General features: G+C 37.8%; 1 protein-coding gene across 1 annotated transcript; it reads left to right on the forward strand.

Annotated features, from left to right (window-relative positions):
• Nucleotides 1-412: 412 nt before the first annotated feature.
• On the forward strand, nt 413-25,405 carry mthfs (5,10-methenyltetrahydrofolate synthetase (5-formyltetrahydrofolate cyclo-ligase)). Its single transcript, XM_036585841.1, has 3 exons — nt 413-732; nt 4,702-4,966; nt 24,019-25,405. The coding sequence occupies exons 1-3, from the start codon at nt 622-624 to the stop codon at nt 24,237-24,239; spliced, it is 597 nt and encodes a 198-aa protein (XP_036441734.1). The 5' UTR covers nt 413-621; the 3' UTR covers nt 24,240-25,405.
• Nucleotides 25,406-26,845: the final 1,440 nt, after the last annotated feature.

The following is a 26,845-nucleotide window of genomic DNA, read 5'->3' on the forward strand; positions in this document are numbered from 1 at the left end:
TGTACGTTTATGATGTCAGCGAGTGCGAAGCTTCACACAGCCAGTTAGCTGATTAGCTTACCAACCAATCATCCCTCAGCAACACTAATGCCAACCTCACACAGCACTCAGTAGCAGTAATGCTAACCAATCAGCTCTCATTAGCAGTACTGTTAACCAATCAGCATTCAATAACAGTAACGTTAGCATCCTACAGCCCAAAACCTGTTTGTTGTAGAAAAAAAGAAAATATGCAGGTAAGTTTTCTTTGCGTTTTTAGTGAAATACATTTTTCTACTTTCTATAAGGTGCTAGACAAGTGGTTATAAACTATTTTAACTTTTGGGATGAATAGGAAGTGGAACGACACTACAAAATGGCGTCGTTAGTGCGCATCCTTCGGAGTGCCCTAGGTAGCCGTTTTTGGAGCGCAGCCCGGTCCGAACTAACTGAACTCACATGTGTTTGGCAGCTGCGGTGCTGCCATGAGACCGGTCAGTTAATGATTGACCATCTGCTTCGGTTTGGCGTTTATTTGGGCTTGTTTATGGTCATTTTGCCATTCCGTACGGAGCAGTAAGAGCTGTGTTCCAGTCACTTTATAGCGCTTTTTGAACGTTAGCATTAGCTTAACTCACAGCTATGACAGCCTTGCGGGCAGCCAAACAGGCTCTTAGAAAGGAGATAAAGAAGCGAGTGGCCAGTCTGAGCGAAGAAGAGAAAGTTCGCCAGTCACAGGCTGTTTCTCAAAAGGTAAATGCCAGCTGAAGGTTAAGACTACTGAGATGTTGATATGCTCATCCTGTTCTGTTACAGTCCTACAGCTGTTGCATGTATAAGTTAGCTACCACATCTGCCTCTCTGTTGTGCTGTTTTAGGATTTACAGTCTGTCTGTTTGGAGTGAAGTTGCATAGACAAATAAGTGACCACATATGAGGCTGAAACTGGCTTCTAATTCGGCAGCGTCTTGTTCGAATTAACCGGTCCACCTTAAATGGTGCAGCAGTTACATTGGTACATGCAGGCACCCGCAGCCGCACCGTGCAGATTTAAGGTGGAACGGAAAGTGAGGTTATGCAGCCATCTTCAGCTTCGTTGATCAGTCTTATCAGACCAGATTTGTTTGCTAACTGAGTAAACAGAGCAGCCAGCATGCCTTCATGCTGTGCACATCCAAAGGCCATGCTTTATTCACTCTTTACAGAGCTGCTCTCAAATCAGCTCTCAAATATGTGGTAGACACTGTACAGTTTTATTAACAATCTGATTTCTCCTGTCTGTAAATCTACATCAACATAGTTATAAGGAAAGAGAAAAGAAATCAGATGTTAATAAAACTGATTCCACACATCCTTAAAGGGGAATTCCACAGATTTTTTTTCATCATAATTCAGTTAATATGTAAACAAAGCGTGTGAAATGCTCTGTTCTACACACATAAAAATGAAGGTTCTTCAGTAAAGCAAATGGTTCTGTATAGAACCATAAACACTCAAAGAACCCTTTGCATGATTAAAGTGTTCTTTGCATCATTAAATGGTTCTTCTTGAAATTGATGGTTAATGTGCTGTATATGGTTTTATATTGTACCTTTTTGAAAAGGGTTCTGTTGTAACAAGCCTGACATCATAACAGAAGAACACGTTTTGGTGCTATATAGAACCCTTTTCAGAAAGGTTCTATATAGAGCCATATACAGCACATTATCTGTATATTTATTTATACATTATCTGTATTATTAATCATGCAAAGGGTTCTTTGAGTGTTCATGGTTGTGTATAAAGCCATTTTGTTTACTAAACAACCCTTGAAGAACCATCATTTTTAAGAGAGTAGAGAAACTTACAGAGTCAGGATTGTTAACAGTGGTGGTGATAGGAACCAGACGTCCACCTGTAAAAGCTCCCTCACAGAAAGTTATTAAATTAAATGATTATGGTTCCTAGGACATTGTTTTATGATAGTTTTAAGACGGTTTTGGCCTAAAACATATTTTTAAAAATCCATTCATGGTGGACAGATACATGCAGGGTTTTGTGAGACAAAATAGTCCCAGAAGAAGCTTTTTTTCAGATTTTCCACTATTTTGGGATCATCAACACTCAGTATAAAACTCAGAAGACTCACGTAGGTTAACTGGTGGTTTTGAATAGTAATTAAATGGCTATATTTGTGTTGTTGTCATGGCTACCCCTGGTTCCTATCACCACCACTGTAAAGAAATCTGAGTCTCTACAATCAACAATTTCACACCAAACCACTCTGAATGACTCTGTTTACATCTTATTCACTGAACTGTGCAAAATTGGTGGAATTCCCCTTTAAAGAAGTAGTGTGTGTCAGTTATGCGTTTTACCCATCAGTCAATACTGGCCTGTCAATTCGCCAATTCTACTACTTCTACTGCTAATAATAGTAATAGTAATATAGTTTATTTATATGGGTTATTTTTGTGAACGTGACAAACACTGGCACCCAACATAAATGACTAAAGCTTAATATTTTTTTTGTTTTTGGATGTAAGAATGATTGCTGGATGAATAAATAAACATAAACTTGGATGATTTAATTCATTTTAAATAGACTTTTAAAAACTTTTTCTAGTTTAAGTGACCAATTTCTAATTATCGCAACACAGTAAGGTTTGAAGATAAATCTGTAATTAATGTGTTTTTTTCCCATAACATTTTGTATGCATTTGTCAGACTAAGTATTTTAAAACTAATTAATAAAACATATGTATTTGGCAAAATATAGTGTTTTTATATGCAATTTTATCTCATTACTGTCACACATTGACAGCCAGTTAGGTTTTTCTTAATACTTGTTGTAAGTTTTCGTTCACTTCTTTATAGCTTACAAGGAAATCATTAAAGTAAAGACATTTAACAGTTAAAAGTACAACCCCATTTCCAAAAAAGTCAGGATGCTGTGCAAAATGTAAATAAAAACAATTGCAATGATGTGCAAATCATTTAAACCCTATATTTCATTGAAAATAGTACAAAGACAACATATCAAATGTTGAAACTGAGAAATTTTATTGTTTTTTGAAAAATATTTGCGCGTTTTGAATTTGATGCCAACAACACGTTCCAAAAAAGTTGGGACAGGGGGCAACACAAGGTGGTAAAGTCGTGTAATGCTAAAAAAAAAAAAACACCTGGTGGTTGATTGGCAACAGGTCAGTAACATGATTGGGTATAAAAAAGCATCCCAGAGAGGCTGAGCCTTTCAGAAGTAAAGATGAGGAGGGTTCACCACTCTGTGAAAGACAAAATGTATGATGAAATAGTGCAACAATTCAAGAATAACATTTCTCAACAAGAAATAGCTTTTGCTTTTCATCATCTACTGTACATAATATCATTAAAAGATTCAGAGAAACTGGAGAAATCTCTGTATGCAAGGGACAAGGCCAAAAACCAGTATTTGCTAGCCGTGATCTTTGGGCCCTCAGGTGGCACTGCATTAAAAACAGACATTATTCTGTAGTGGAAATCACTGCATGGGCTCAGAAACACTTCCGAAAAACACTGTCTGTGAAAACAGTTCGCCACTGCATTCATTCAAGAAACTGTATATAAACAGGATCCAGAAATGCTGCCACATTCTCTGGGCCTGAGCTCATTTAAAATGGACTGAGGGGAAAAATGTCCTGTGGTCCGACGAATCAACATTTGAAATTCTTTTTGGAAATCATGGACACTGTGTCCTCCGGACTAAAGACCACCCCGCTTGTTATCAGTGCACAGTTCAAAAGCCAGTATTTATGATGGTATATGGGTGCATTAGTGCACATGGTATGGGTGATGTGCACATCTGTGAAGGCACTGTTAATGCTGAATGATACATACATGTTTTGGTAACATATGCTGCCATCCAGACAATGTCTTTTTCAGGGAAGGCCTTGATTATTTCAGCAAGACAGTGTCAAACCACATTCTGCATGTATTACAACAGCATGGCTCCGTATTAAAAGAGTCTGGGTGCTGAACTGACCTGCCTGACGTCCAGACCTGTCACCACTGAAAACATTTGGCACATTATAAAATGAAAAATACAACAAAGGGGACTCAGAACTGTGGCAGCTGAAATCCTGTATTAAGCAAAAATGGGACATAATTCACTTTCGAAACTGCAGCAGTGTCTCCTCAATTCCCAGATGCTTACAGAATGTTGTTGAAAGAAGAGGTGATGAAACACAGTGGTAAACGTCCCAACTTTTTTGGAACGTGTTGTTGGCATCAAATTCAAAAAGGGCATAGATTTTTCAAAAAACATTTCAACATTTGATATGTTGTCTTCCTTTAAATAGAGTTTAAATTATTTGCATATCATTGTTATCATTCTATTTTTATTTACATTCTGCACAGCGTCCCAACTTTTTTGGAAATGGGGTTGTAATACAAACTAATTTTTCTAATGAAAAAAATTCTAAATATCTGCATTGAAAAACAGTTACGCGGACAAATTACGTTAATGAAAATTAGGATTTAAAAAAATGCCGAAAAATGAACTCTTCACACTTTTTGCTGTACCATATAGAGCTCCATTTGACCTACTAAATATTATGCATATTTTTTTGTTTGTGTGGTCTTTATGAAACTCAAATATTTATGATTTTGAGGCATTTTCATGAGATTTACTCATATAGCACTTTTCAAATGCAGTGTTTGAAATTCTAATAAAGGAATAAAGTTTTTACTGCCTTTCTGCAGCTGTTTGAACATCCAAAGTACCGGAGCAGCCAGCGCGTAGCCGTATTTCTGAGCATGTCTGACGAAGTGCGCACCGAGGCCATCGTCCAGCACATGTTCAGCAGTGGAAAAGTGTGTTTCATCCCAAAGTATCTAACCAACAGCAGCCACATGGACATGCTGCAGGTGAACAGCTTGGAGGACATCAGATCGCTGCCTCTGACCAGCTGGAACATCCGCCAGCCGGCTGACAACGACACCCAGCGTGAAGAAGCCCTAGACACAGGTGGGTCACTCAGGAACAACAAATAACGAGTAAATGTGCCGTGTTGTTTATTGGTGCAGTTTTTCTGCCATTACAGGCTTTATCACAGCTCACACAGGGTACCAATAAGCAATATGGGACCTTAAAATCACTGCGTAGACACTGAATTATAATTTTTTTTATGTTCTGTTTTTTGCCAAAAGAGAAACATTTGTTTCAATATTTACCTATGATAAAATGGTATAATATGAAGCTTTATCAGTTTGATGGCACTGAGAGCTATAAATAGTGTTGAGAAGATCTTGTTACATTACTGTCCTGCTTCGGTCATCACTAACAAATTCAAACTAATAGTAATATAACATTGAAAGGACAGATGTTTCAGTAATAATTCAGTTTTTCCTAAACTCTATAGGTTTTTAGCTATGGTTAATCCAAAAGCCCAAATAAAAAGCAAGACGAATCAATGTAATATATACAATGGTACAGAGTACGGAAAAAATCACTTTTGATTTTGGTCCCAGAGAATTTCAGTTTTAACCAAGACTTTTTTTATTTTGGTGCATCACTACTGCCGCCTTCTCATAAAGTGCATTATATAGGAAAATAACATAGTATAAAGTGCACTGTTGGCTCACATTAAGTGAAAGGTTTGCTGAAAAATCTAATTTAGACTGTATTCCCCTTAATGTATTGTTCTCCAGATGTAGTTCATCAGTCATCATATGTTTGATGTTTAGTTTTTTTTTAAGTTCTTAAGTTTTGCACTGGAGCTATATGGCTAATATCATTAAGTCTACAGTCGTTATATACTCTAGTGTAATAGAGTATGTATGTTCTTAGTCTATGTAAAAATATTTTGGGTGACAAAGACTTGCAGTTTCAAATAAAAGAATCAAATTTTAGACATGGGCAATATGACGATACTTTATCATAATACATTTTGTTATTGTGTTAAACAGTGTGCTTTCTTGAGCGTATTGTAGATATTCACTTAATAAGGACCTAAAGGACACTTAACAACTGCATGTTTTCTTTAAACAGAGAGCATAATTAGGCCTGTTTAACTGGATTTAGATTTCAGAGCAGTATGTGAAATGTCGAATAATAATCATTGAGTTTTTGATGGCAGTTTTTAAATGTGGCACTATTAGTGCACTACTACACAAAATATTGTGATCAGTATCATGTATCGTGAAAATAGTATTGTAATCTTATAGTATTGTGATATGATATTTTTGCCATATTGGCCACCTCTACACCAACCGTATCTCTTTTTGTAAACAGCTTTTTCATTTATTCACAAAGAAGAAGATATGATGAATATAATCACAGTTATAAAATATATGTCAATGAGGGATGAAAGATAGGAACAGCACATGTTCCTAATGTGATAGCCCTTCACAGTAGTCATCCAACATCAGTACTTGACGAATGCAATCAAATCCTTACAGCAATGTTCCAACATCTAGTACAAAGCCTTCCCAGAAGAGTAGAGGCTGTTACTGCAGTTAATGGGGCCGAACTTCCTATTAATACCCTTCATTTCTGAAGAAACACTGGATGAGCTAATGTCTACAAACATTTTCTACAGGTACGAAACTGTCACTGGGGTGGTACCTTTAAAGGTACATCTCAGTACCTTCAGTCAGGTAACATAACTGTACCATAATATTGACTGCACACACCCCGTCTCGTCTCCAGGCTTTTTATTTTATTGCTCTGTTTTAAAACATTAGGTTATGAAAAGGTACAAATATGTACTTTTCACCTGGAAAAACATATTTAAGGTGCACAACTGAACCTTAAAACCACTGTTGTACCTGTGAGGGAAAATTTACATTGTTTGTACCTTGATGAACGAAAAATGTACCTGCACAGAACCTTTTATTTTTAACAGTGTATGGAGTGGCTTAGACCACTAGATGGAGCTCTCTTATCACAGTGATTTCAAGCCAAACTGATTCAGAAACTAGAATCATGCACACTTACTTACGTAACACTGTGTTACTTTAAACATGGGCTAGAGTCTGATAATTAACTCTGGATGCTGAGCTTTTTAAAGGACACGTATTCTCTCTCTCTCTCTCTCTCTCTCTCTCTCTCTCTCTCACGCGCGCTCTCTCTCTCTCTCTCCCTCTCTCATTATAAGCGGACATCAGGTTATATATATATATATATATATATATATATATATATATATATATATATATATATATATATATATATATAAAACCTGATGTCCGCTTATAATGTTAGTGTGGGTTTATGTACCATAACAGTCATATTTCATTTTACATGGTAATTTTGTTAATGTTTTATTTACATGTTAATGTTAATTTTTTTTCAACCTTTTTTTCTCTCAGAATCGAACAGGCTGCTTTGGTTTGTGCCTTTAATGCAGATATATGTAATTGAGCTCTGTTCTGATTGGCTGTCCTGTATTCAGAAAGCAGTTTGGGCTGAAACACTCCTAAGGTCAGTGTGAATGAGTGGGGCTAAACTGTAATAGGCTGAATAGGTGGATATATGTAAATGAGGTAGTTTTCATGACATCACAAAAGCAGTTAATTCAAAACGGGCTGTTTCCACACATGGACTGCGACCAGTATGTTTTGAAATGTTTAAGTATGAAGTCTACATACTACATTACAACTTAAAAAAGTGAGAGAAATTCAGGTTTCCTTTGGGCCGTACATTTTTTTTGACATGTTACCATGCAATGGACATGCATTACAGAATGGTGCACTACACTGTTAGAAATAAAGGCTCTTTGCAGATACATTTTTCATTCATCAAGGTACAAACAAGTGGTTTTAAGGTCCAATTATGTACCCTAAATTAGTTTTTCCAGGTGAAAAAGTACATATTTGTATCTTTTCATAACCTAACGTTTTAAAACGGATCAATAAAATAAAAAGCCTGGAGACGAGACGGGGTGTGTGGAGTCAGTACAACTTAGAAAATATAATTTCAATGGATTATGGTACAATTATGTTCCCTGACTAAAGGTACTGAGATGTACCCTTGAGGGTACCACTTCAGTGACAGAAGGGGCACTGCCCCAGTGACAGTTTCCTACATTTTTTTCTGAGGGTGTAGCGTTATTTTATTTGCACTGATGAGTTTCTCCTGAGTGCGTTTGTCCATCTCGTTTAATGAGCGCTGGATGCACCCAGAGGCTGTCCGTGTGCCGGACCATCGCAGTGCTCACCCACATGCTTCTCTCTTCGCTCCTTTTGGTTCGTGAGGTAGTTAAAGCGCGAACAGGCTGCAGAACTCGTGAGCAGCACCTGCGTCTCGCTCTAATCCTAATCCTTTCTCTTTCAGCGTGAGATTTTTAAAAACCCCTGCCAGGCCTCTAATGTGCCTTTAATTCCACATGGTCTGCTTGTCCACTTCAGTCATATGATAACAAGTCTAGCAGATCCAGACATTATTTACCCCCTAACAGTATTTCAGTTATACAACCATGAATTACATTGGATGTACCTACAAGGAGGCATTATTGAGGTCATTTTCAGGGCTTAAAGGAAAATTCCACCAAAATTTTGTGTGTACTCTAATTTTTATACAATTTTTATATAACTTTTTTGTGCAATACAAATAAGCCCTTGATGAATATTACAAAAATCTGGAAGCCAGTTGAGCACTTTGGCATTTTTTAGCAGAATATAACAAGACACAGTTTTATTTTGTTTTTGGCTTTTGCTTTCAGTTCAGTTACATTTAACATTTTACATTAAAGAGGAAATCTGAGATTTTTTTCAAAATTTCTATAAAATTCAGTTTTTCAGAAGTCATTCAGAGTGATATGATGTGAAATAGTTAATTGCGGAGAAACTTGCAGACTCAGACTTCTTTACAGTGGTGGTGATGGGAACCAGGGGTCACCATGACTACAACACAAATATAGCCATTTTATTTACTATCCAAAACTACCAGTGAACCCGCACGTGTCTTCTGAGTGTTTATATGTAATATAAATATAATAATCTTGAAAAAAAAAATCACAATTTCTTTGGGGACTCTTTGGAATCCTGCAAGTACTTCTCCGCTATGAATAGCTTTCAAAAATATGTTTTGGGCTAAAAGCTTATTACAGAAGTATTGTATAATAACTTCATATGATAACTTTCTGAGAGGGAGCTTTTAGAGGTGGACGTCTGGTTCCTATCACCACTATGAACAGTTCTGACTAAGTTTCTCTAGAATGGAGCATTTCACATCGAGCCAAAAATCCACTGAATTATACAGAAATTTCGAAAAATCAGTGGAATTCCCCTTTGAAAGTTTCAATTTTGTTTTTATTTAATTTAAGTTTTATTTAAGTTTTAGTTTTTAGTATTCTGATCAGAGCTGTGATAGTTGTGATAATAACTATAAAATTATCCTTGTTAGTGAGATTCATTACAAGTTATTACAGCTATTTTAACAAAACATAGTTCTTCTACACTGTATTTAATTGCAAGAACTTATTAAAGTCTCACAGTCTTGCTAACAACCTCTTCTGAATGCACATCCGCACTCTGCTTCACGCTCTGCTTGCCATTGAGTGACTGAAATCTCTGAAGCCTCATGCCTGGAAAATGTGAAAACTAGATTTTTGTTGTCGTTAATGTTGCAGTGGACATTATAGTTTTGTTTTATTTGATATTTATTTTGGTAATAGTTTTTAAGTTCTGGCCACACCCCATTTCAAAAAGCCCCACCCAAGGTTGTGGCAATACTGGAGCACTACAGAAGCATGGTGGTTGTTGTTTTATTTTGTATTGTATTTACAATAATATTCCAGCAGATAGGAACACAGAGAGCCAGTATGTGGCTAAATAGACCAAGAACAGTCACATCATACATATCATATCATATTCTACACGCAAATTAAAGAGAACCATTGATAAACTTCAGCCAATACATAAATGCTCCTCTGTTTTCTGTTGGCAGCTGAGCAATGTAATACATCACGGTTGATGTTCAGCACTCCTGTTGCCACATATTGTATTTATATTTTGTATTATGTTAACAACATATTCCAGTATGTTTCATTTTCATAACGTTTAACCAGTAATCAAGTCAGAAACACTTTGTATGGTCCCAGAATGCATTAGGAGATGCACAACATGCATCTGATGTTGTCTCTGGTGGAATTCCCCTTTATTTATCCAAAGCATTATCTCAAATTAACAGTTCAGTGTCGTAATCAATATTTATGCCTCAGTTGTACGTCAACAAAGTTAGCTTAAATAGAGCTTCTCCTGAGAGAGGAAATCTTGTTGTGGTAAAAGTGATGCGGTTTGTTTTTTTGAACGGAGAAAGATTGGCCCCACTGCTGGGCTCTGGACTGGTGTAGAATTTAAACTAGGCTGGACTGATTGAGCCCAGACCAAAGGCTCTGCCTCCTGATGGGCCCGCTATAACCCAGCGATCAGAGAAAGAGAGAGAGAGAGAGGAAAGGAGATAATAAAGAGAGGCAGAGCGAGGTGGGAGAAAGAAGATATAAAGAAAGAAAGAAAGGTGGAAGAGACAAATGAGCCATCTTAGGAGAAAGCGAGTTCAGTGGGGTGGGAGACAGTTTTACTTTCCTGCCACACTAACCCTCACCACACCCTATATGCCAAAAAAATGTGTGTGCATATATATATATATATATATATATATATATATATATATATATATATATATATATATATATATATATATATATTTATATATTGGGGGGAGATTTTCTTTGGGGACTATTTTGCCTTACAACACCTTGCATGTACCTCTCCACCATGAATGGATTTTAAAAGTATGTTTTAGACCAAAACCTTCTCAAAACTATCGTAAAACAGTGTCTCAGCCATCAGGCAGTGAATTCATAACCACTTCATATAATAATCCTCTGTGCAGGAGCTTTTAGAGGCATTAAACTCTTCAGACATCTGGTTCCTATCACCACCACTGTAAACAATTCTGACTCTGTTATTTTCTCTAGAATGAAACATTTCACACCAGACCAGTCTGAATGACTTGGCTTACATCTTAATGATTAATGATTTAAATATCATAAGGGGTATGTATGCAAAAAGATGGGCTCAAATGACCTAAAGAAGTGAAAACATCCTCTACAGAGAACTCACTTCGGCACATTTTAATATACAGTTACTGTTTATTTGCTGAATCAACATATTGGGGAAAAGAATATAAAATAATGCCTGTGCAAAAGTTATGTTTTATATTTTATTTACTTCCAATATGTTTAACTCAGCAAACAAATAGAAATTGTGCATACCAAACAACAAAACATGTCATCTGACCAGGGGTCGCTCATGCTTACAAACCTCCCGGAATTGAAAGTACAGAGAGTAAGACTGAGGGAGTGGGATGGATGTACAGTCACTGTAGAGGACAGACAAGCAGTGTTCGGAAACAAAAAGAAAAAAGGGCAACAAAAGAATAAACCACGTTAACACAGAGAGTCACGGGTCAGTTGGGTCTGCCAGTCACCCCAGGCTGTGAGGGAGGAGAGTGTAACCGTAGCGATGCCACCTCAGAGTGAGTGACCTTGAGATGCTTCTCTCACCAAAGGAGACTTTACCTTTAAAGGGCTCATATCTTACATTTTTCTTGCATTTGTTTTCTTATTTCTTGAGCTCCTGTTCTAACATTTGTGTGGTTTTGTGTATCAAAAACATTAATAACTAATTCTGCATGATCTAATCCTGCAACCTCTCTTTCTCATAGAAATAAATAGGATGTTACTGTGCCTTTAAGACTGATATATGTAAATGAGCTCTGTTCTCATTGGCTGCCTTGTATTGCGACTCATTTAAAAAAAAAAAGGCACCGCTGAAACACTCCTCCTAACATCAATGTGAATGGGCGGGGCTAAACTGCTGTATGGCTGAATAGAAGAATGTATCTACAGGAGTTAATTTTTGTGACATCATAAAAAATGTAAATGTAAAAATGGGCTGTTTGGCAGCTCATTTACTGTGTGGGCTGGCAAGTAAATGCAATGTTTTAAAACTAGAACAACGAGTGCATTGACATGCACTTAATAATCCGATCACTGCAGAAAATCAGATTTTGTCAGTAATCTGATCAACCCGTTTATATGCACTTGAGTAATCAGATAATGGGGAACTCCAGGTCTACATGAGTCAAGCAGTAATTGGATTTGTGCTGTGCAACCAGCCAATAAACTCATGGAAGAAGACGTGACGTAAACGTAATATAAAACTTCATGCCAGGGCTTTTTTTTTTTTTAAAAACATCGCACCACTTTACCTGATAATATGAACATACATCATCTAAAAGATGAAGAATATTTAATCCTTCATTTTATCAAGCAGTATTTGGTTACTGCGTCGCTCCAAAAGTGTTTTGCCGCCATCTTGCGGCAACGTTACTTGCTTATTTCTGGTACCGTGGTCTGTTTTCACACATGCGCAGACTGAGAAATACGAAAGAAATCAGAGTAAGAGGTTACATGCACTGAGAAATCCGATTATTGACCTGAAATCCAGCTCTCTTTATCAGATTTCTTTTTTTTTTTTTGACCATTTTGTTTATTGAGTATGAAAGAAGGAAAAGGCTTACAAAGCTGAGACAAGATACATGCACAGATTTTGTTGGTTATTCCGGACAATTAACCGAATTAGCCATCCCAAATCTCCCAATCCAACTAAACCCATACCATCCACCCACGTCCACCCACATCCACCCACGTCCACCTCGTCACCTGTGTCGCCACACCAGACAATATTGAGTGTCAAATGAATAAATAAATGGAAAAATACACATACACGTGTACATACCCACATGTATACCTACATACATATATGTACAGAAACATATGCACTAAACATATGAACTATATATTAACAGAAAAAAATTAATAAAAATAAATTAATTAATAATAAAATAAAATAAAACAAAAAAATTAAATAAGATTAACAATTAAATTAATTATACACCATACGAGAATTAATTATACCCCATATGCGAAGAAAGTGACGTGTGCCGCCTTTAAATGTGTGTCTAATTTTTTCCAAGTAAAGAAATGAGGCAACATCTTTAAGCCAACGTTCAAATGAAGGTGGAGTCGGACTTTTCCACTGAATCAAAATTAGACGTCTAGCTAAAAGGGTGCTTTATCAGATTTCTTAAACAGATTTCTAGACCTTACTCCGATCTAAGAAATTGGAGTGTGCTGTTTACATGACCGTTTGAATAATCAGATAGTTGCAGAAATCCGACTATAAGGATTATTGAGTGCATGTAAACACACTGAACGTTTTCATACCACTTCAAACACTTTTAATTCAAAAGTGAGGAAAACACGATTCTCTATGAAATGTCCCCTTTAAACTGACCCCCACTGTTAGAGAGAGGACATTAAAGACACTCTGATGAGATACTGAGAGGGAGAGGTCAGAGAGGTTAGAGAGAGCATGTGCTTGTTTCTGTGAAAGTGTCTGTTCGAGTATGTGCACATGCTGTGTGCATATGAGCATGTGTGCAGCAGCAAGTGTATGAATGTGAGTGTACAGCACTGTGCATATCCAAGACCACCCTTCATTATTTAATTTCCAGTCAGAACTGCCGTTAAGTACAAGTTTTTCTTTTTTCAGCGCCAGGAAAAAGCAAAAAAGATATTAAACAGAAAACGACCCACAGCGCTGAGTTGTCTTCTCACACTGGGAGGATGGACAGAAACACCTGTGGATGTTTTCAGATCTGAAGCAGCTTGATTTCCTCCTCTCTCTCAAAGATGAAAGCTTTAAGTGCTGTTTATCTGATCGGGACAGTTTTGGTGTCTACCAGGTCTTCCAGGTGGTTGTTAGGAGTCTCATTTTCTCAGTAGCTTTTAATCATTTTTTTGACCTCCAGTTTTCAGAACTCCTGTTTTTTTTTTTTTTTACTTGTTTTCCTTTGACTTTCTCCTCCTCATGCAAATGCATTATCTTATATTTAATGCCATCAGCAATATCTTCTGAAAAATGAATAACTTGTACTGGAAATAGTTAAAGGCCCATATAATGCATTTATCCAGTATTTTAAATTGTTCTCTGATGTCTACATAGAAGGTATGTGTCTATGGTCTGGCTGAAAAAAGCTAGATGCAGTTTTACATGCCCATTTACAGCTCTATGATTTGACCCTTGAATGAAACAAGCTGTTTTCCCTTTTTTGGGGGCTCATGAATAATCTGATAAGCTCTGCTCTGATTGGCTGGTTTACAGCGAGGCACCACAATGGCTCACACAGAAGCAACATGGTGAAATAGAAACAGGAAAATAAAATGAACCTTGGTGTAAATAAGTTGGATCATCATACTATTTAGTTAGCTATGCTAGTTACTTGGAGCTTGCTAGCAGCTAATGTTACCTATACTAGCTATTAGTTTTTGATCTCGACCACAACAGGAAGTAAACTAAAACTGTTAGCTCACTATAAAGCTTTCATTTAAGATAACCTGGCTTTAGCTGTCAAAAAGCGGATAAAATATCACACAGCATGGCTGCTTACAGGTTGAGGTTGTGATGCTAATAAAGTTGAAACTGACTCATGTCGCTTCAGTCTCTTTAGTGCCAAACGCTGAGCAAAGCTGATCTGTATTGTCCAAGCTTTGAGAAACTATCCAGAGTTAAAGATACAGAGCCAACTAACAACTCTGAATCAAAGTTATCCAGGATCCTGTAAAAGATGTAGGAGCTGAAGCTAGCTTCCTATTCACCAGCTTGTTTTGAGAATTTTCCGTTCCACCTTAAATGGTGTCACAGTTACATTCTGGTGCCTGTACAAGCTGCAGCATTTAAAGTGAAATGGAACATTTGATTAGTAAACTGGTGAATAGGAAGCCAACTTTGTTTAAACATGAACATCAACCATGTCATCAATTCGCTTCTTTGGGAAGGGAATGAAAAGTGCTGACATCCCTTCACAGCCAGGAAACAGTACATTTCTGCGCATAGCCTGGCATTTTCATTGCTGTTGCTCCATTGTCTTTGTTTCGTTCTTCGCAGTACCTGTTGGGCTAGAACTTGTGGGCTTCTGCATATAAAGTTTATCGTTTTCCCATATTAATGAGTCACAACTGTTCTGTAACAGTTTAGGATTTTAGATTTGGTCGATGTTACCGCTTTCTTTTGAAAATGTGGGATTTGCGCTTGAAGGAGAAGATAAAGGGTTGTGTCGGTTCCATGTTCTGAACTGTTCTTATTCAACTGTGGCAGTACAAATTCAGCTTCCTCCATTCTATGATACCTTTAAGTAAATGAATGTGGTCTCTGATTATTGCACAGTGCTGTGTGTATGTGAGGCTGAATGTGTAAGCGTAGACAGAGTGAGGGGTGGGGTGTCCTTTTTTCATACCTTAAACAAAAGCGATCACCAAAGCTGTTCTTAGCGTGACCATGGCACTGATTACACTGCTTCATGCTGCCATTGGTCACATGTAATTGAGTGTGTTAACATGCTTTTAATAATCCGACTGCAGAAAATCAGATTTTGTCAGTAATCCGATCAATGTGTTTACATGCACTTGAGTCATCAGATAATTGGGAAACTCTGGGTCTACGAGAGTCAGACAGTAATCAGATTTCTGCTTTGCAACCTGCCAGTAAACTCACAGAAGAAGACGTGACGTAAACATAATGTAAAACTCAAACTTCATGCTGCGGCTTTTTTTTTTCTGCACTACTTTTCCTGAAAATATTAACCTACATTATCTAGAAGATGAAGAAAAATTAAGTCCTTCATTCCGTCAAGCATGTATTTGGTTTCATTGTTGCTCTAACAGTGTTTGCTGCCTTCTTGTGGCAACGCTGCTTGCTTTTTCAGGTAATGCTGTCTGTTTCGCACATGCACAGACTGAGAAATCCGAAAGAAATCAGAGTAAGAGTTTACATACACTGAGAAAGCTGATTACTGAGCTAAAATCCAGCTCTCTTTATCAGATTTCTTTATCGGATTTCTAGACCCTACTCTGATCTAAGAAATCAGTGTGCTGTTTACATGACCATTTGAATAATCAGATAACAGCAGATGTCCAATTATGATCGGATTATTAAGTGCATGTAAACGCACTCAATGTTTTAAACTAATTCTGCAATAAGTCATGAAAGCCTTTAATAATGCATTCCACAATACATGCATGAAAATGTTGAATATCAGCATTGACAGAAAAAAAGGAAAAATAGCACTTTCAACCATTTGCCCCAGATATTGTTTCCTAGTGCTATAAAAGCTAGGACTAACTAGTCTTTACCCGCCATGGTAGTGAGGCAGTTGTTATAGCAACTTTGTTATAGTAACCAGGCAGTTAAATGTGAGGTCAGCAGTAAGGTGTTGGGGTTGTTTTTATTTATTTTTTCCTTCTGGTTATGGTAGCCATAGTTAGGTTGGCTAGTTGGTGGTTGTCATCCTCTATATAGTGATTTCTCTGGAACACGTTTCCTTAGTTGGCCCTGCTTTATTGTCACTGGGCCTAAGCTGCCCTAAAAATTATTGTTTTAATATTCAGTCTTATGCAAAAGTTTGAACACCCCCAGCCAAATGACATGTTCTGTTTATTTTCTAAGTGAAAATAGCAAACTTAAATATGGCATTTTACTGCACATTTTACTGCATGGTTTTTGTTTATGTGCTGAGTTTAACATATTTGAAAAACATATAAAATTCTGTCCTATTACTGCTAAGTTTTATCACTTTTCTATAAGGCACTTTGAGCCAAAAAATGCTCTATAAATAAAGATATTATTATTATTAGTATTGATATTAAAATGTGTTACTTTGCAAAGGCCATATTTTGTTTTATTTTATTTTTACCAATGTTATATTCAGCAAATAAACAATAATTGTGTATTGAAATGTGCAGAAGTGTGTTCTCTGTAGAGTTTATGTTCACTTATTTTCATTTAGAAAATCAAAAAAACATTTGACCAGGGGCACCCAAACTTTAGCAGACGGCTGTATGAGTGTATAACAGTGTGTCCTAACATGGATGGATGGTCTGAGCTCTCTATGTTTGTGCTGTTGCTGATGTGAAGTCCACAAACACCGTTTAATCCTGCACTAACAGCCAATTCCTCGCTGTCCGTCTTTAAGGTCAGCTGCAGAGTGGCGGTAAATGAGCGACACTGTTCCACAATGCCGGAAGACATTTGGAGCACAGTGAGCTGTAATTGCCTATTCAGAGGGGAACACATCACCTCGTCCCGCTGCCAGTGTTCAGTATTAGAACCGAGCCCTAGACACAACTGTCTGCCAGGTCACCTCATATGAACCTCTGTTCTCCATATAGAACAGCTTCAGTTTCAGTATAGCTGCTCACATTGTACTTACTGGACAAATAAGTTGTGGACAGTGTCCAGTGATGTATGGCCTTACAGAGTCAGGCTTTGGTCTTAAAGTAGTAGTTTAGCAAAAAAACTAATTTACACAGTTTCTCCAAGTTTCTCCATAGGCAGTAATATGGAGTTGGTCCCCCTTTGCAGCTATAACAGCTTCCACTCTTCTGGGAAGCTTTCTACAAGATTTTGGAGAGTGTCTGTGGGAATTTTTGCCCATTCATCCAGAAGTGCATTTGGGAGGTCAGACACTGATGTTGGACGAGAGGGACTGGCTCACAGTCTTCGTTTTAGTTCATCTCAAAGGTGTTAGATGGGGTTGAGGTCAGGGCTCTGTATGGGCCAGACAAGTTCTTCCACACCAAACTCACCCAGACATGCCTTTATGGAGCTTGCTTTGTGCCCTGGGGCTCAGTCATGCTGGAACAGAAAATGGTCTTCCCCAAACTGTTCCCACAAAGTTGGAAACATACAGTTGTCCAAAATGTCTTGGTCTGCCGAAGCATTAAGAATTACCTTCACTAAGGGGTCTAGGCCAACCCCTGAAAAACAGCCCTATAGCTTTAACCCTCCTCCACCTCCTCCAGTCGTTACTCCACAGAATATGTTTCCACTGCTCAAGTGTCCAGTGGCCGCATGCACTCAAGCTACAAAGCTAGTGTGGCTAACAAGTCATGCAAGCACATACCCCACCAATTATCATCACACACTTGCCTCAAACCATGCTAGTTTTCAAGTAATCTCTAATAGCCTTGCTTATGTGGTTTCTGACACTGTGTGATGTCTATAAAAATGGACAAACGTATGTTACATAACCAAATAAAACCAACAGGCAGTAAAGAGTGCAATACTGGACAGATCAGGGCCCAATTTCCCTAAAACACTGTAGTGTTAATATCATAGTATTCAGTGTGTGATGCTAACTCTACTATTTAGGAATAATCTTTGTGGTAAGATCCTTTACACAGAACAGCAGTATATACAGTTTTCTATGTTTTACAACTTTTTTGGGACCTGAATTTAGTGCATCTTTAAATTTGAAAATAGATCATCTGAAATAATTTGAAAATTGATTATTTTGTCCGAAATTGAGGAAGCAAATGTTAGCCTGCTGGTTACATCCCAATGTCTGCATCTCGTCCAAGCCAGACGTCACATCTTTATTACTGTACTGTACATTTGATTTTTCACCAGTCTGCTCCTTTAGCACTCTTGGTGAGCACAGATATGTATCATGCATGTCAATTGTTCCTTTATTGAGCAGCGCACAAAAAGATGGTTCTTCAATGGTTCTGTAGTAAAGGAAATGGTTCTAGATAGCATTTCATGCTTAAATGGTTCTTTGCATGGTAAACTGGTTCATCAAATTGATGGAGAGTGTACTACACATGGTTCTGGTTATATACATGGTTGTATATAGCACTAAAAAGGGTTCTGCTGTTGTTATGATGTGCTATACAGGACCGTTTTCAAAAAGCCTTAGGCAACATGTTCTCCATCAGCCTGAAGAACCATTTTCCCAGGCAAAGAACCATTTAAGCATGAAATGGTTCTATATAAAACTCATGGTTCTAAATGGAATCTTTTCCTTTACTAAAGAACCCTTGAAGAACCATCTTTTAGAGTGTGCAGTGCAGAATATATACAGTCATCAGCGAAAGAACTCTCCTACGATGTCTTCTATATTGCACTCACTGATCCGGGATCAGTGCCTCCTATAACAGCTTGGAGCGGCTCGGCTTCTCTTCGACTGCTGGGATAAAGCAATGATGAAGAGAGGGAAGACGTGCAGTCCCAGACAGGATGGATCGCTTCTGAGATTGAGAAGGGCCTACTCGGATATGGAGCACTTCTGCAGATATTGTTCTGAGATGGAAAAGACCTGCAGGAGCGGAGAGATATCTCTGATAAGATAGAGAGCGATAGGAATAAAAATATTTAAAAGGATTATGATGTCCTCTAGATCCACAGCCTTGATTAATGAGAATTTATTTATGCGTATGGCAAGGGCAGACAAAGTCTAGGTTCTCCGACGGCTGCAGTGCGCACTTAGCCTTGCCTTTTCGCGAAAGGGTTCAAATCAGGTCAGACCAATTACCAGCTCTGCACGCTCCCAACTACCCCTACAGTGCATATTAAACCCAGAATGTTTGATAACGTGCCTCATAAGCCATTTTTTCTTCCTCCGTCTGGATTTAAAGGGACTTTTTCCGGTTCCCTGACAGTGTTTACTTACACATGTCGTTTTGAAAAATATATACTTAATGCTTCTCCTGCTTGGTGTCTATGAATTATGAATGAATGTCAAAGACAAGTGTATTATTACACAGTGGGCCTAAAATATTGAAAAGACAGTGAAGGAATAGGCTGCTGATCATTACTGCAGCCATTTTATGATGTTCTTGTGTTTATCAATATTTAATATTGTGTTGCTTTGAAGTTCTGACTCATAAGTGCTGTGCTCATGTTTGAGATCAATGAATCAGTCTGGATGGTAGATGATGTTATCTAGCATTTTTCACTGTGCGAGTGTAGGCGTGTTTAGGGAATGTCACATCGTGGGCACAATAGAAGTTCGATTTTACGTCTGTATAGATGCACTATATACAGTGCTGAGCAAAAGTTATTCAGGTTTTTAGGAGATGTTTCTCAGGAGATTAGATAAAAAGATCTAACATTAGCATAAGTAAAAAGAAAATGAGAGCAGAGTAAGTGGGAAAAACAGGAGTTTCTAAAACTGGAGCTCATAAAATGATAAAAAGCTGCAGAGAAAATGTGACTCCTAACAACCACCTGGAACACCTGCCCCCATCAGATAAACAGCACTTAAAGCTTTCATCTTTGAGAGAGAGGAGAAAGTCAAGCTGCTTCAGATCTGAAAACATCCACAGGTGTTTCTGTCCATCCTTCCACTGTGAGAAGACAACTCAGCGCTGTGGGTCTGAAAGGATGTGTAGCTGTTCAAACCTCACTGAGAAAAGGAGACAGACACATCACACAAAGAAGCTGAACAATGGACTGACCACCCCAGAGTCCAGACCTCAACATCATTGAATGTGTTTGATTACTTCAGAAAATAATCAACCAACTTGTAAGACTGAACTTTGGAGGTGTGTCTGCAGATTTCTTAGAGAAACTGAAAGTGAGTCTCCTGAAAAGAATGGAAGCTGTAATAGAGGTAAAGTGTGAACAAAAATACTGAAAAAATTATTTTGAATTTGAATTTTATTTTAAATATGTTTCTGCAGTCGCAAAACAAAGTGTCCCTGAAAATGTCACAAATGAGAAGTCTTTGTGGGTAAGGCTGTCACTATTAATTACATTTGTAGTCAAGTACTGTCCACCAGATGATTTCTGTAATGAATTCAAGTAATCCAAATAGAGGGGTGTAATACCATGACCAACTCTGATACCTATCCAATATTTCTTCTTTAAAAACTAGCAATGTTTAAAAAGAGCTATTTTTAATTAAGGTACTACACTTAAGATGATAATCTAAAAGTAGACTATCATATTCAAACTACTCAATCACTCTATTAACTAGAGATGCACTGATACCACTTTTCCTTTCCGATACCTGATCCTTTAGTATCAGCTGATACCGAGTACCGATACTAACTCTATCTAACCTAACTCACGTATAAATCCTAATATTTATACAGTTACACTTTTAAAATATTTTCTTTTGGTAAAATCTATGTTCTGCATCATAAATAAAACACACTTAGTTTGGCTAAATGGCATTTACTTGTTGGGTTATATTTATTAGATGCTTAGAAAACTTATTTTAGTTTGTTTACTGTATATATTCAGTATTTACTATTATATAATTAGAAATACATACAACATGATACAGCTGACCGACGGAGGCGCGGCACAGGCAGGGCTAGTGAACGCACAGGCCCGGCTGGTGGGCTGCTATGCTAAATGCTAAATTGAGACTAAAGGCTAACATTACGCCGAGAGTCCAGCGGTTCCTTCCGCTGTCTCAGTAACATTAACTCAGACTGTAAGTGACCACACAGCGACAGACGAGTGACTACTAAAAGAAGCAGCTCAGCCATTCAGGTAAGCGGCGCCATTAGCGTGTTTTTCTCACCAAATGCTGTCGCGACAGATTCTGCCATGAGCATTTTACTGCTGCATGTCAGTCCACACCGTCAACATGTTAAGTTCTGTCTACATCTCAGAAATTGCTTTGTGGTATCAGTCATATGTATCGGTATCCCTATCACTGATACACTGGCGTTTAAGTGCAAGTACTGGCACCGGCGCAACACTACTATTAACCCCACAGGAAAAACACAGCTAACATCACATCACAGTGTGAAATTGTCATAGATTTGTTACAAGATTGGATCACATTCATTCTTTTTTCCTCAGATATCGCATCCAGCATTTTCAGCTGGTATTGGCCTGATACTGATACCTGGTACCGGACCAGTGCTGTTTCTATATCTGAGTTATTAAAAATAGGCCAAACAAGAAAACTGACTTAACAACAGCTCTGTATAGACATCAAAAACACATTATCTTTGGAAAAATATGAACAAAGTCTTGCAAATGCATTAAAAATATGTGGCAGTAAATAAATGTAAATAAGTATCATCAGGCTCTGTTTCTTACTCTACGAGTCTTTATTATGCAAATTGCTGGTTCATTGAGAAGACAAATTTTAATCACAGATTAATGCATTAATCACAACAGCCTTAATTGCAGCTATAAATATCTAGCTTAAAGGAAAATTCCACCAGCTTTTCAAAATTCTTGCATAATTCAATGATAAAGATGTAGACGAAGTCATTTAGAGTGGTTTGGTGTGAAATGCTCTGTTCTAGAGAAACTAAGTAAGAATTGTTCACAGTATTGGTAATAAAAACCAGACGTCCACCTCTAAAAGCTCCCTCACAGAAGGTTATTACATGAAATGGTTATGAATACACTGCCTGATGCCTGAGACATTGTTTTCTGATTGGTATAGAAGGTTTTGGTTTAAAATATACTTTTCTAAATCCATTTATGGCAAAAACTCAGACGACGTGTAGATTCACTGGATAGTAAATAAAATGGCCATATTTGTGTTGTAGACCTCACAAGCTCTGGTTCCTATCACCACCACTGTAAAGAAATCTGACTCTCTACAATGAACATGCCACAGCAAACCACTCTGAATGACTCTTTTTACATCACAAATTCTGGATTATGCAGGCGGTTTTAAAGAGGAGAAATTTCCCTTTAAATAACATTAACACTGAGTGTGTTTACATGCACTTAATAATCTGATAACTGCAGAAAATCTGATTTTGTCAGTAATCTGATCAACGCGTTTACGTGCTCTTGAGTAATCAGACAGTAATCAGATTTCTGCTTTGCAACCAGCCGGTAAACTCACAGAAGACGATGTGACGTAAACGTAACGTAGAACTCAAACTTCATGCCGCGACTTTTTTCTTTAAACATCGCGCCACTTTACCCGAAAATATGAACGTACATCATCTAGAAGGTGAAGAATACTTAAATCCTTCATTTCGTCAAGCATGTATTTGGTATCACGGTCACTCCATAAGTGTTTTGCTGCATCTCGCGGCAACACTGCTTGCTTATTTCCGGTACAGCAGTCTGTTTTCGCACATGCACAGACTGAGAAATCAGAAAGAAATCAGAGTAAGAGTTTACATACACTGAGAAATCTGATTACTGAGCTAAAATCCAGCTCTCTTTATCAGATAACTGCAGAAATCAGATTATGATCGGATTATTGAGTGCATGTAAACACACTCATTTTCAGCTTCCTGTTTTGCATTTTAAAGTACTAACTGCATTTTAAAGTCCAAACAATCAGTATGTCAGGAGCATGGTCACTGTTTAGGTCAGATTCTGTAGAAAACAGATAAATATATAAATAAACCCAAAAATTAGTAAACACCAAAATATGTTCCATTTTTAATGCTTGAGCTAAATAGAGTCCCATTTTCCAGCATTTTTTACCCTTTTTGGCATTTGTATGAGGTAAATAACATGAGTCAGGTAAGTGCACTCACAGTATTTGAATGCTGCTGCCAAATGTGGCATAATTATACATGACTCATTGTGCTAAATGGACAGTTGCCTCTTACTTTTGATTTATGTTAAATTATTAAGCCACTGATTTTTCATTTTACAAATTTAAAATGCCACTTTGACTCATTGAAGAGCAAGGAATATTAATTATGTTGTGACTTTGGTTTTCTCTCATAGGAAGTGCTGAAAATGTGTGTGTGTTCATTTAGCCCACACAGTGCGAGTTTCAAATACATAAAAAAGCATCAAAAATCAGCAAAATAAGCAATTTGGCTGTAAAGAAATGAGCTATAAAATTTCATGATTGGTGCATCCCTATTGTTTTGTGTATTTACTGTATGCCTAGATGTTTGCTTTATGTGGTGATGCAGTACCGAGATAATCCACTAGGTGGATCTTTTAGATTTTCCAAGCAATCCATTGTGCAGTGATGATGACAGTCCATTGCACAATATGTTGAGGGTTAAATCATTTATTGATGAAGCAGTTTAGCCTTAAACACTGGCTCTTGTCTGTGTGCCTTTGGCAGTGTTTACTGCTATTGTGCATTATCTTGCCAGTACAGTTTAGTTGATGATTGATTGTATTCTGATAATGATATTTCATACCTCAAATGTATCAGATTGCACAGTGTATTCTTGCTAAGGCCCTTTCTCCTCTCTGATCTGTGTACAGGTGGATTAGACCTGATTCTGATGCCAGGACTTGGCTTTGATAAGAGTGGAAACCGTTTAGGAAGAGGTAAAGGCTTCTACGACACGTACCTGGAGCGCTGCATGAGGCATCCCAAAGGAAAACCCTACACCATCGCACTGGCCTTCAAAGAGCAGCTGTGTAAAGAGGTCCCTGTGGATGACAGTGACATGCTCATCGATGAAGTGCTGTATGAAGAGTGAGATTCATCTTAAGGGCCACTGTGAGCTCCATCTACCTTCTAGCTCAACTATATAGGTGTACAGTCACAGACTGTAGCCCATCTGTTGCACTTTATCAGCCCTCCCTCTATTCCATTTCATCATTGGTCAGTGTCTGACCACAGAAACGCTATTGTTCGGATATTATTTGAGTGCTGGTGCATTTTCAGCACAGAAGCTGACCACCGATGAAGGACTAGAGGATGAAGAACACAAACTGTGCATCAGCAGATAGACTGCAGTCTCTAACTGTACACCAGAAAGGTGGAAGGTCAGAGTTTCTAATAAAGTGGCCAATGGATGTATACAGTTGTGTGTAAAAGTTTTGGCACCCCTGGTCAAATGACACATTTTTGATGATTTTCTGCAGAGAACACACCTACACATTTTCATACATATGTACTCTTTATTTGCTGAATTTAACAAGTTGAGAAAAAATATAACCTTAAAATGTGGCCTGTGCAAAATTTATGGCCCATTTTTATATTTTATGTTTTGTTTTTTCCAATGTGTTGAACCAAATAAGTAGAAATTGCACCTTGTTCTCTGGATATGTTAAAATATTTTCGCATATAAAATCAACAAAACATGTAAAAGTGTTCAAACTTTTGCACACGACTGTAAGTAAATCCAGTTTAGCCTGAGAAGCCAAATGAAAGTGGGCTTACAACTTTCAGAAGTTCACACTGTTTGAAATGTGTCACTCACTTAAAAGCATGCTGAAATGGTACTTATTGACCCAAAAGCAATTACGTGGTAATGGAAAATGCTGTGATTGACTTTTTAAACTGGACACAGTAACAAACAGTGATAAATCAGAAGGACAATGTGACGCTGTGTCTTAAGTGATGTTCTCATTGACTTTGCTTTACACTGAACTCTCTAATGATTACCTGCCCTTGTTTACCAAAGCCAAAGTATACCAAAATACCAAAGTATTTTCAGGGTATACACCCAGACCTCTTACAGTCAAGCATTGCATATTCATCCCAAATGTATAAATGACTGAATTTTAACACTGTGTATTAGCTTATATTATAATTAACAGTGCTCATCTTCTCAACTCTTTCTTCTTCAAGGGAGACGTGCATGCTGTATTGACTTCACACTGTACCTTTTTTGTTAATTTAAACTGTACAACCCATTAATCTGCCTCTACAGATATTTTTTTAAAACTACTTGCTAATGACTGTGAATTATAGTGTTGACTGTTTGCTCCTTTGCTCCTGTTTATGAGGCAAGATTTTGTTTGAAGGGACTAATTTTGTTATAATTAAAATAAAAGTAACACTAAAGACAAAAACATTAATAGCACATACACAGAGATGTGAACAAAATCATTCAGAGTGGTTTGGTGTGAAATGCGCCTTACTGGAGTCCGAATGGTTCACCATTATAGTACTACGAACCAGACATTTACTAGGAACAAGCATTTAATGGCTCTAAAAGCTACATCCTGCTAAGTTATTACTCAAAATGGTTATGAATGCATTGCTTGATACCTGAAACACTGTTTTGTGACAGTTTTGTTATGAGGATTTGGTATTTTTGTGTACTCCATGATCACTTCCGTGTTTCCTCTCACAACCGCATTCTCAACTGAGATCAATGCGCGCGAGCTAACGTGCTTTTGTTGTTATTAGCCTGTAGCTAAAGCCGTTAAACACGACTAACGCCAGCAGCAGCTTTTGTTGACAGTTTATTTTTACGGTTTGCTTACTTATTCTGGAAGATGGCAGAGGATGCGGAGGACTTCGAGGGGGTACGTTTCCAAAATGTCGGAGATCCATGTCAGTTTTAACCATAATACACAGATGAGTTTCACCGGTTTCAAATAGACAGAGCCGAGAGAGAGAGAGAGAGACACTGAACCCGCTGGCGTCGACGCAGAGCAAACCAGGGCGAATGGAAAGTACTGGTCTCGACAACACACTGCTTGCTACTCCGTTTACCAGTTTATGAGGCAGGATAGCGAGGTAGATAGTTCATTTTTGGCGAGGCCCACTTTAGACAGTCTGTTGTAAGCTAACGGCTAACAGTGATATGTGCGGTGGCTGACAACAACTAATTTATTTGACCCACGAACGTTTCTTACTTTGATTCCAGTTTCCCCTGGAGTGAACCTGCGGGTGTGTAGTCAGACCATAGATATACATATCTAGATGCCGCGTTGCCTGTTGTTCTCTATCTGAGGCGATACGTCTTCCCGTCCGCCATGTCGAGCCGTCAAGATCCGCTTGTGAACAAATTCATTTATATTTAGAGATGATGAGTCTCAGGATTAAATCAGCCTCAATTTCCTTACTACTCAACCGGTTTTCACCAAATTTGTTTTGTTATAATCCTCAGACATTGATTAATCTAGGCTGCACGGGCTGCTCTCGGTGGCTTTTATTTCTTTAATAACTGATCGTGCTGATAATCCGTCCGGACCAGCAGGAAAGTATTCAGTCTGCACCTGGCGTCCGTTTAGCGCGAGCTCCGGTAGGAACACAATCAGCAAATCCATCAGTGTGTGAATCACGTCAAATCTTTATACACAGAAGGACGAAGCTAAGGTTGGCTTCCTATTCGTCAGCTTCTTGTTC

This window comes from Colossoma macropomum, unplaced genomic scaffold, assembly GCF_904425465.1.
Source record: "Colossoma macropomum unplaced genomic scaffold, Colossoma_macropomum, whole genome shotgun sequence".
Lineage (NCBI taxonomy): Eukaryota > Metazoa > Chordata > Actinopteri > Characiformes > Serrasalmidae > Colossoma > Colossoma macropomum.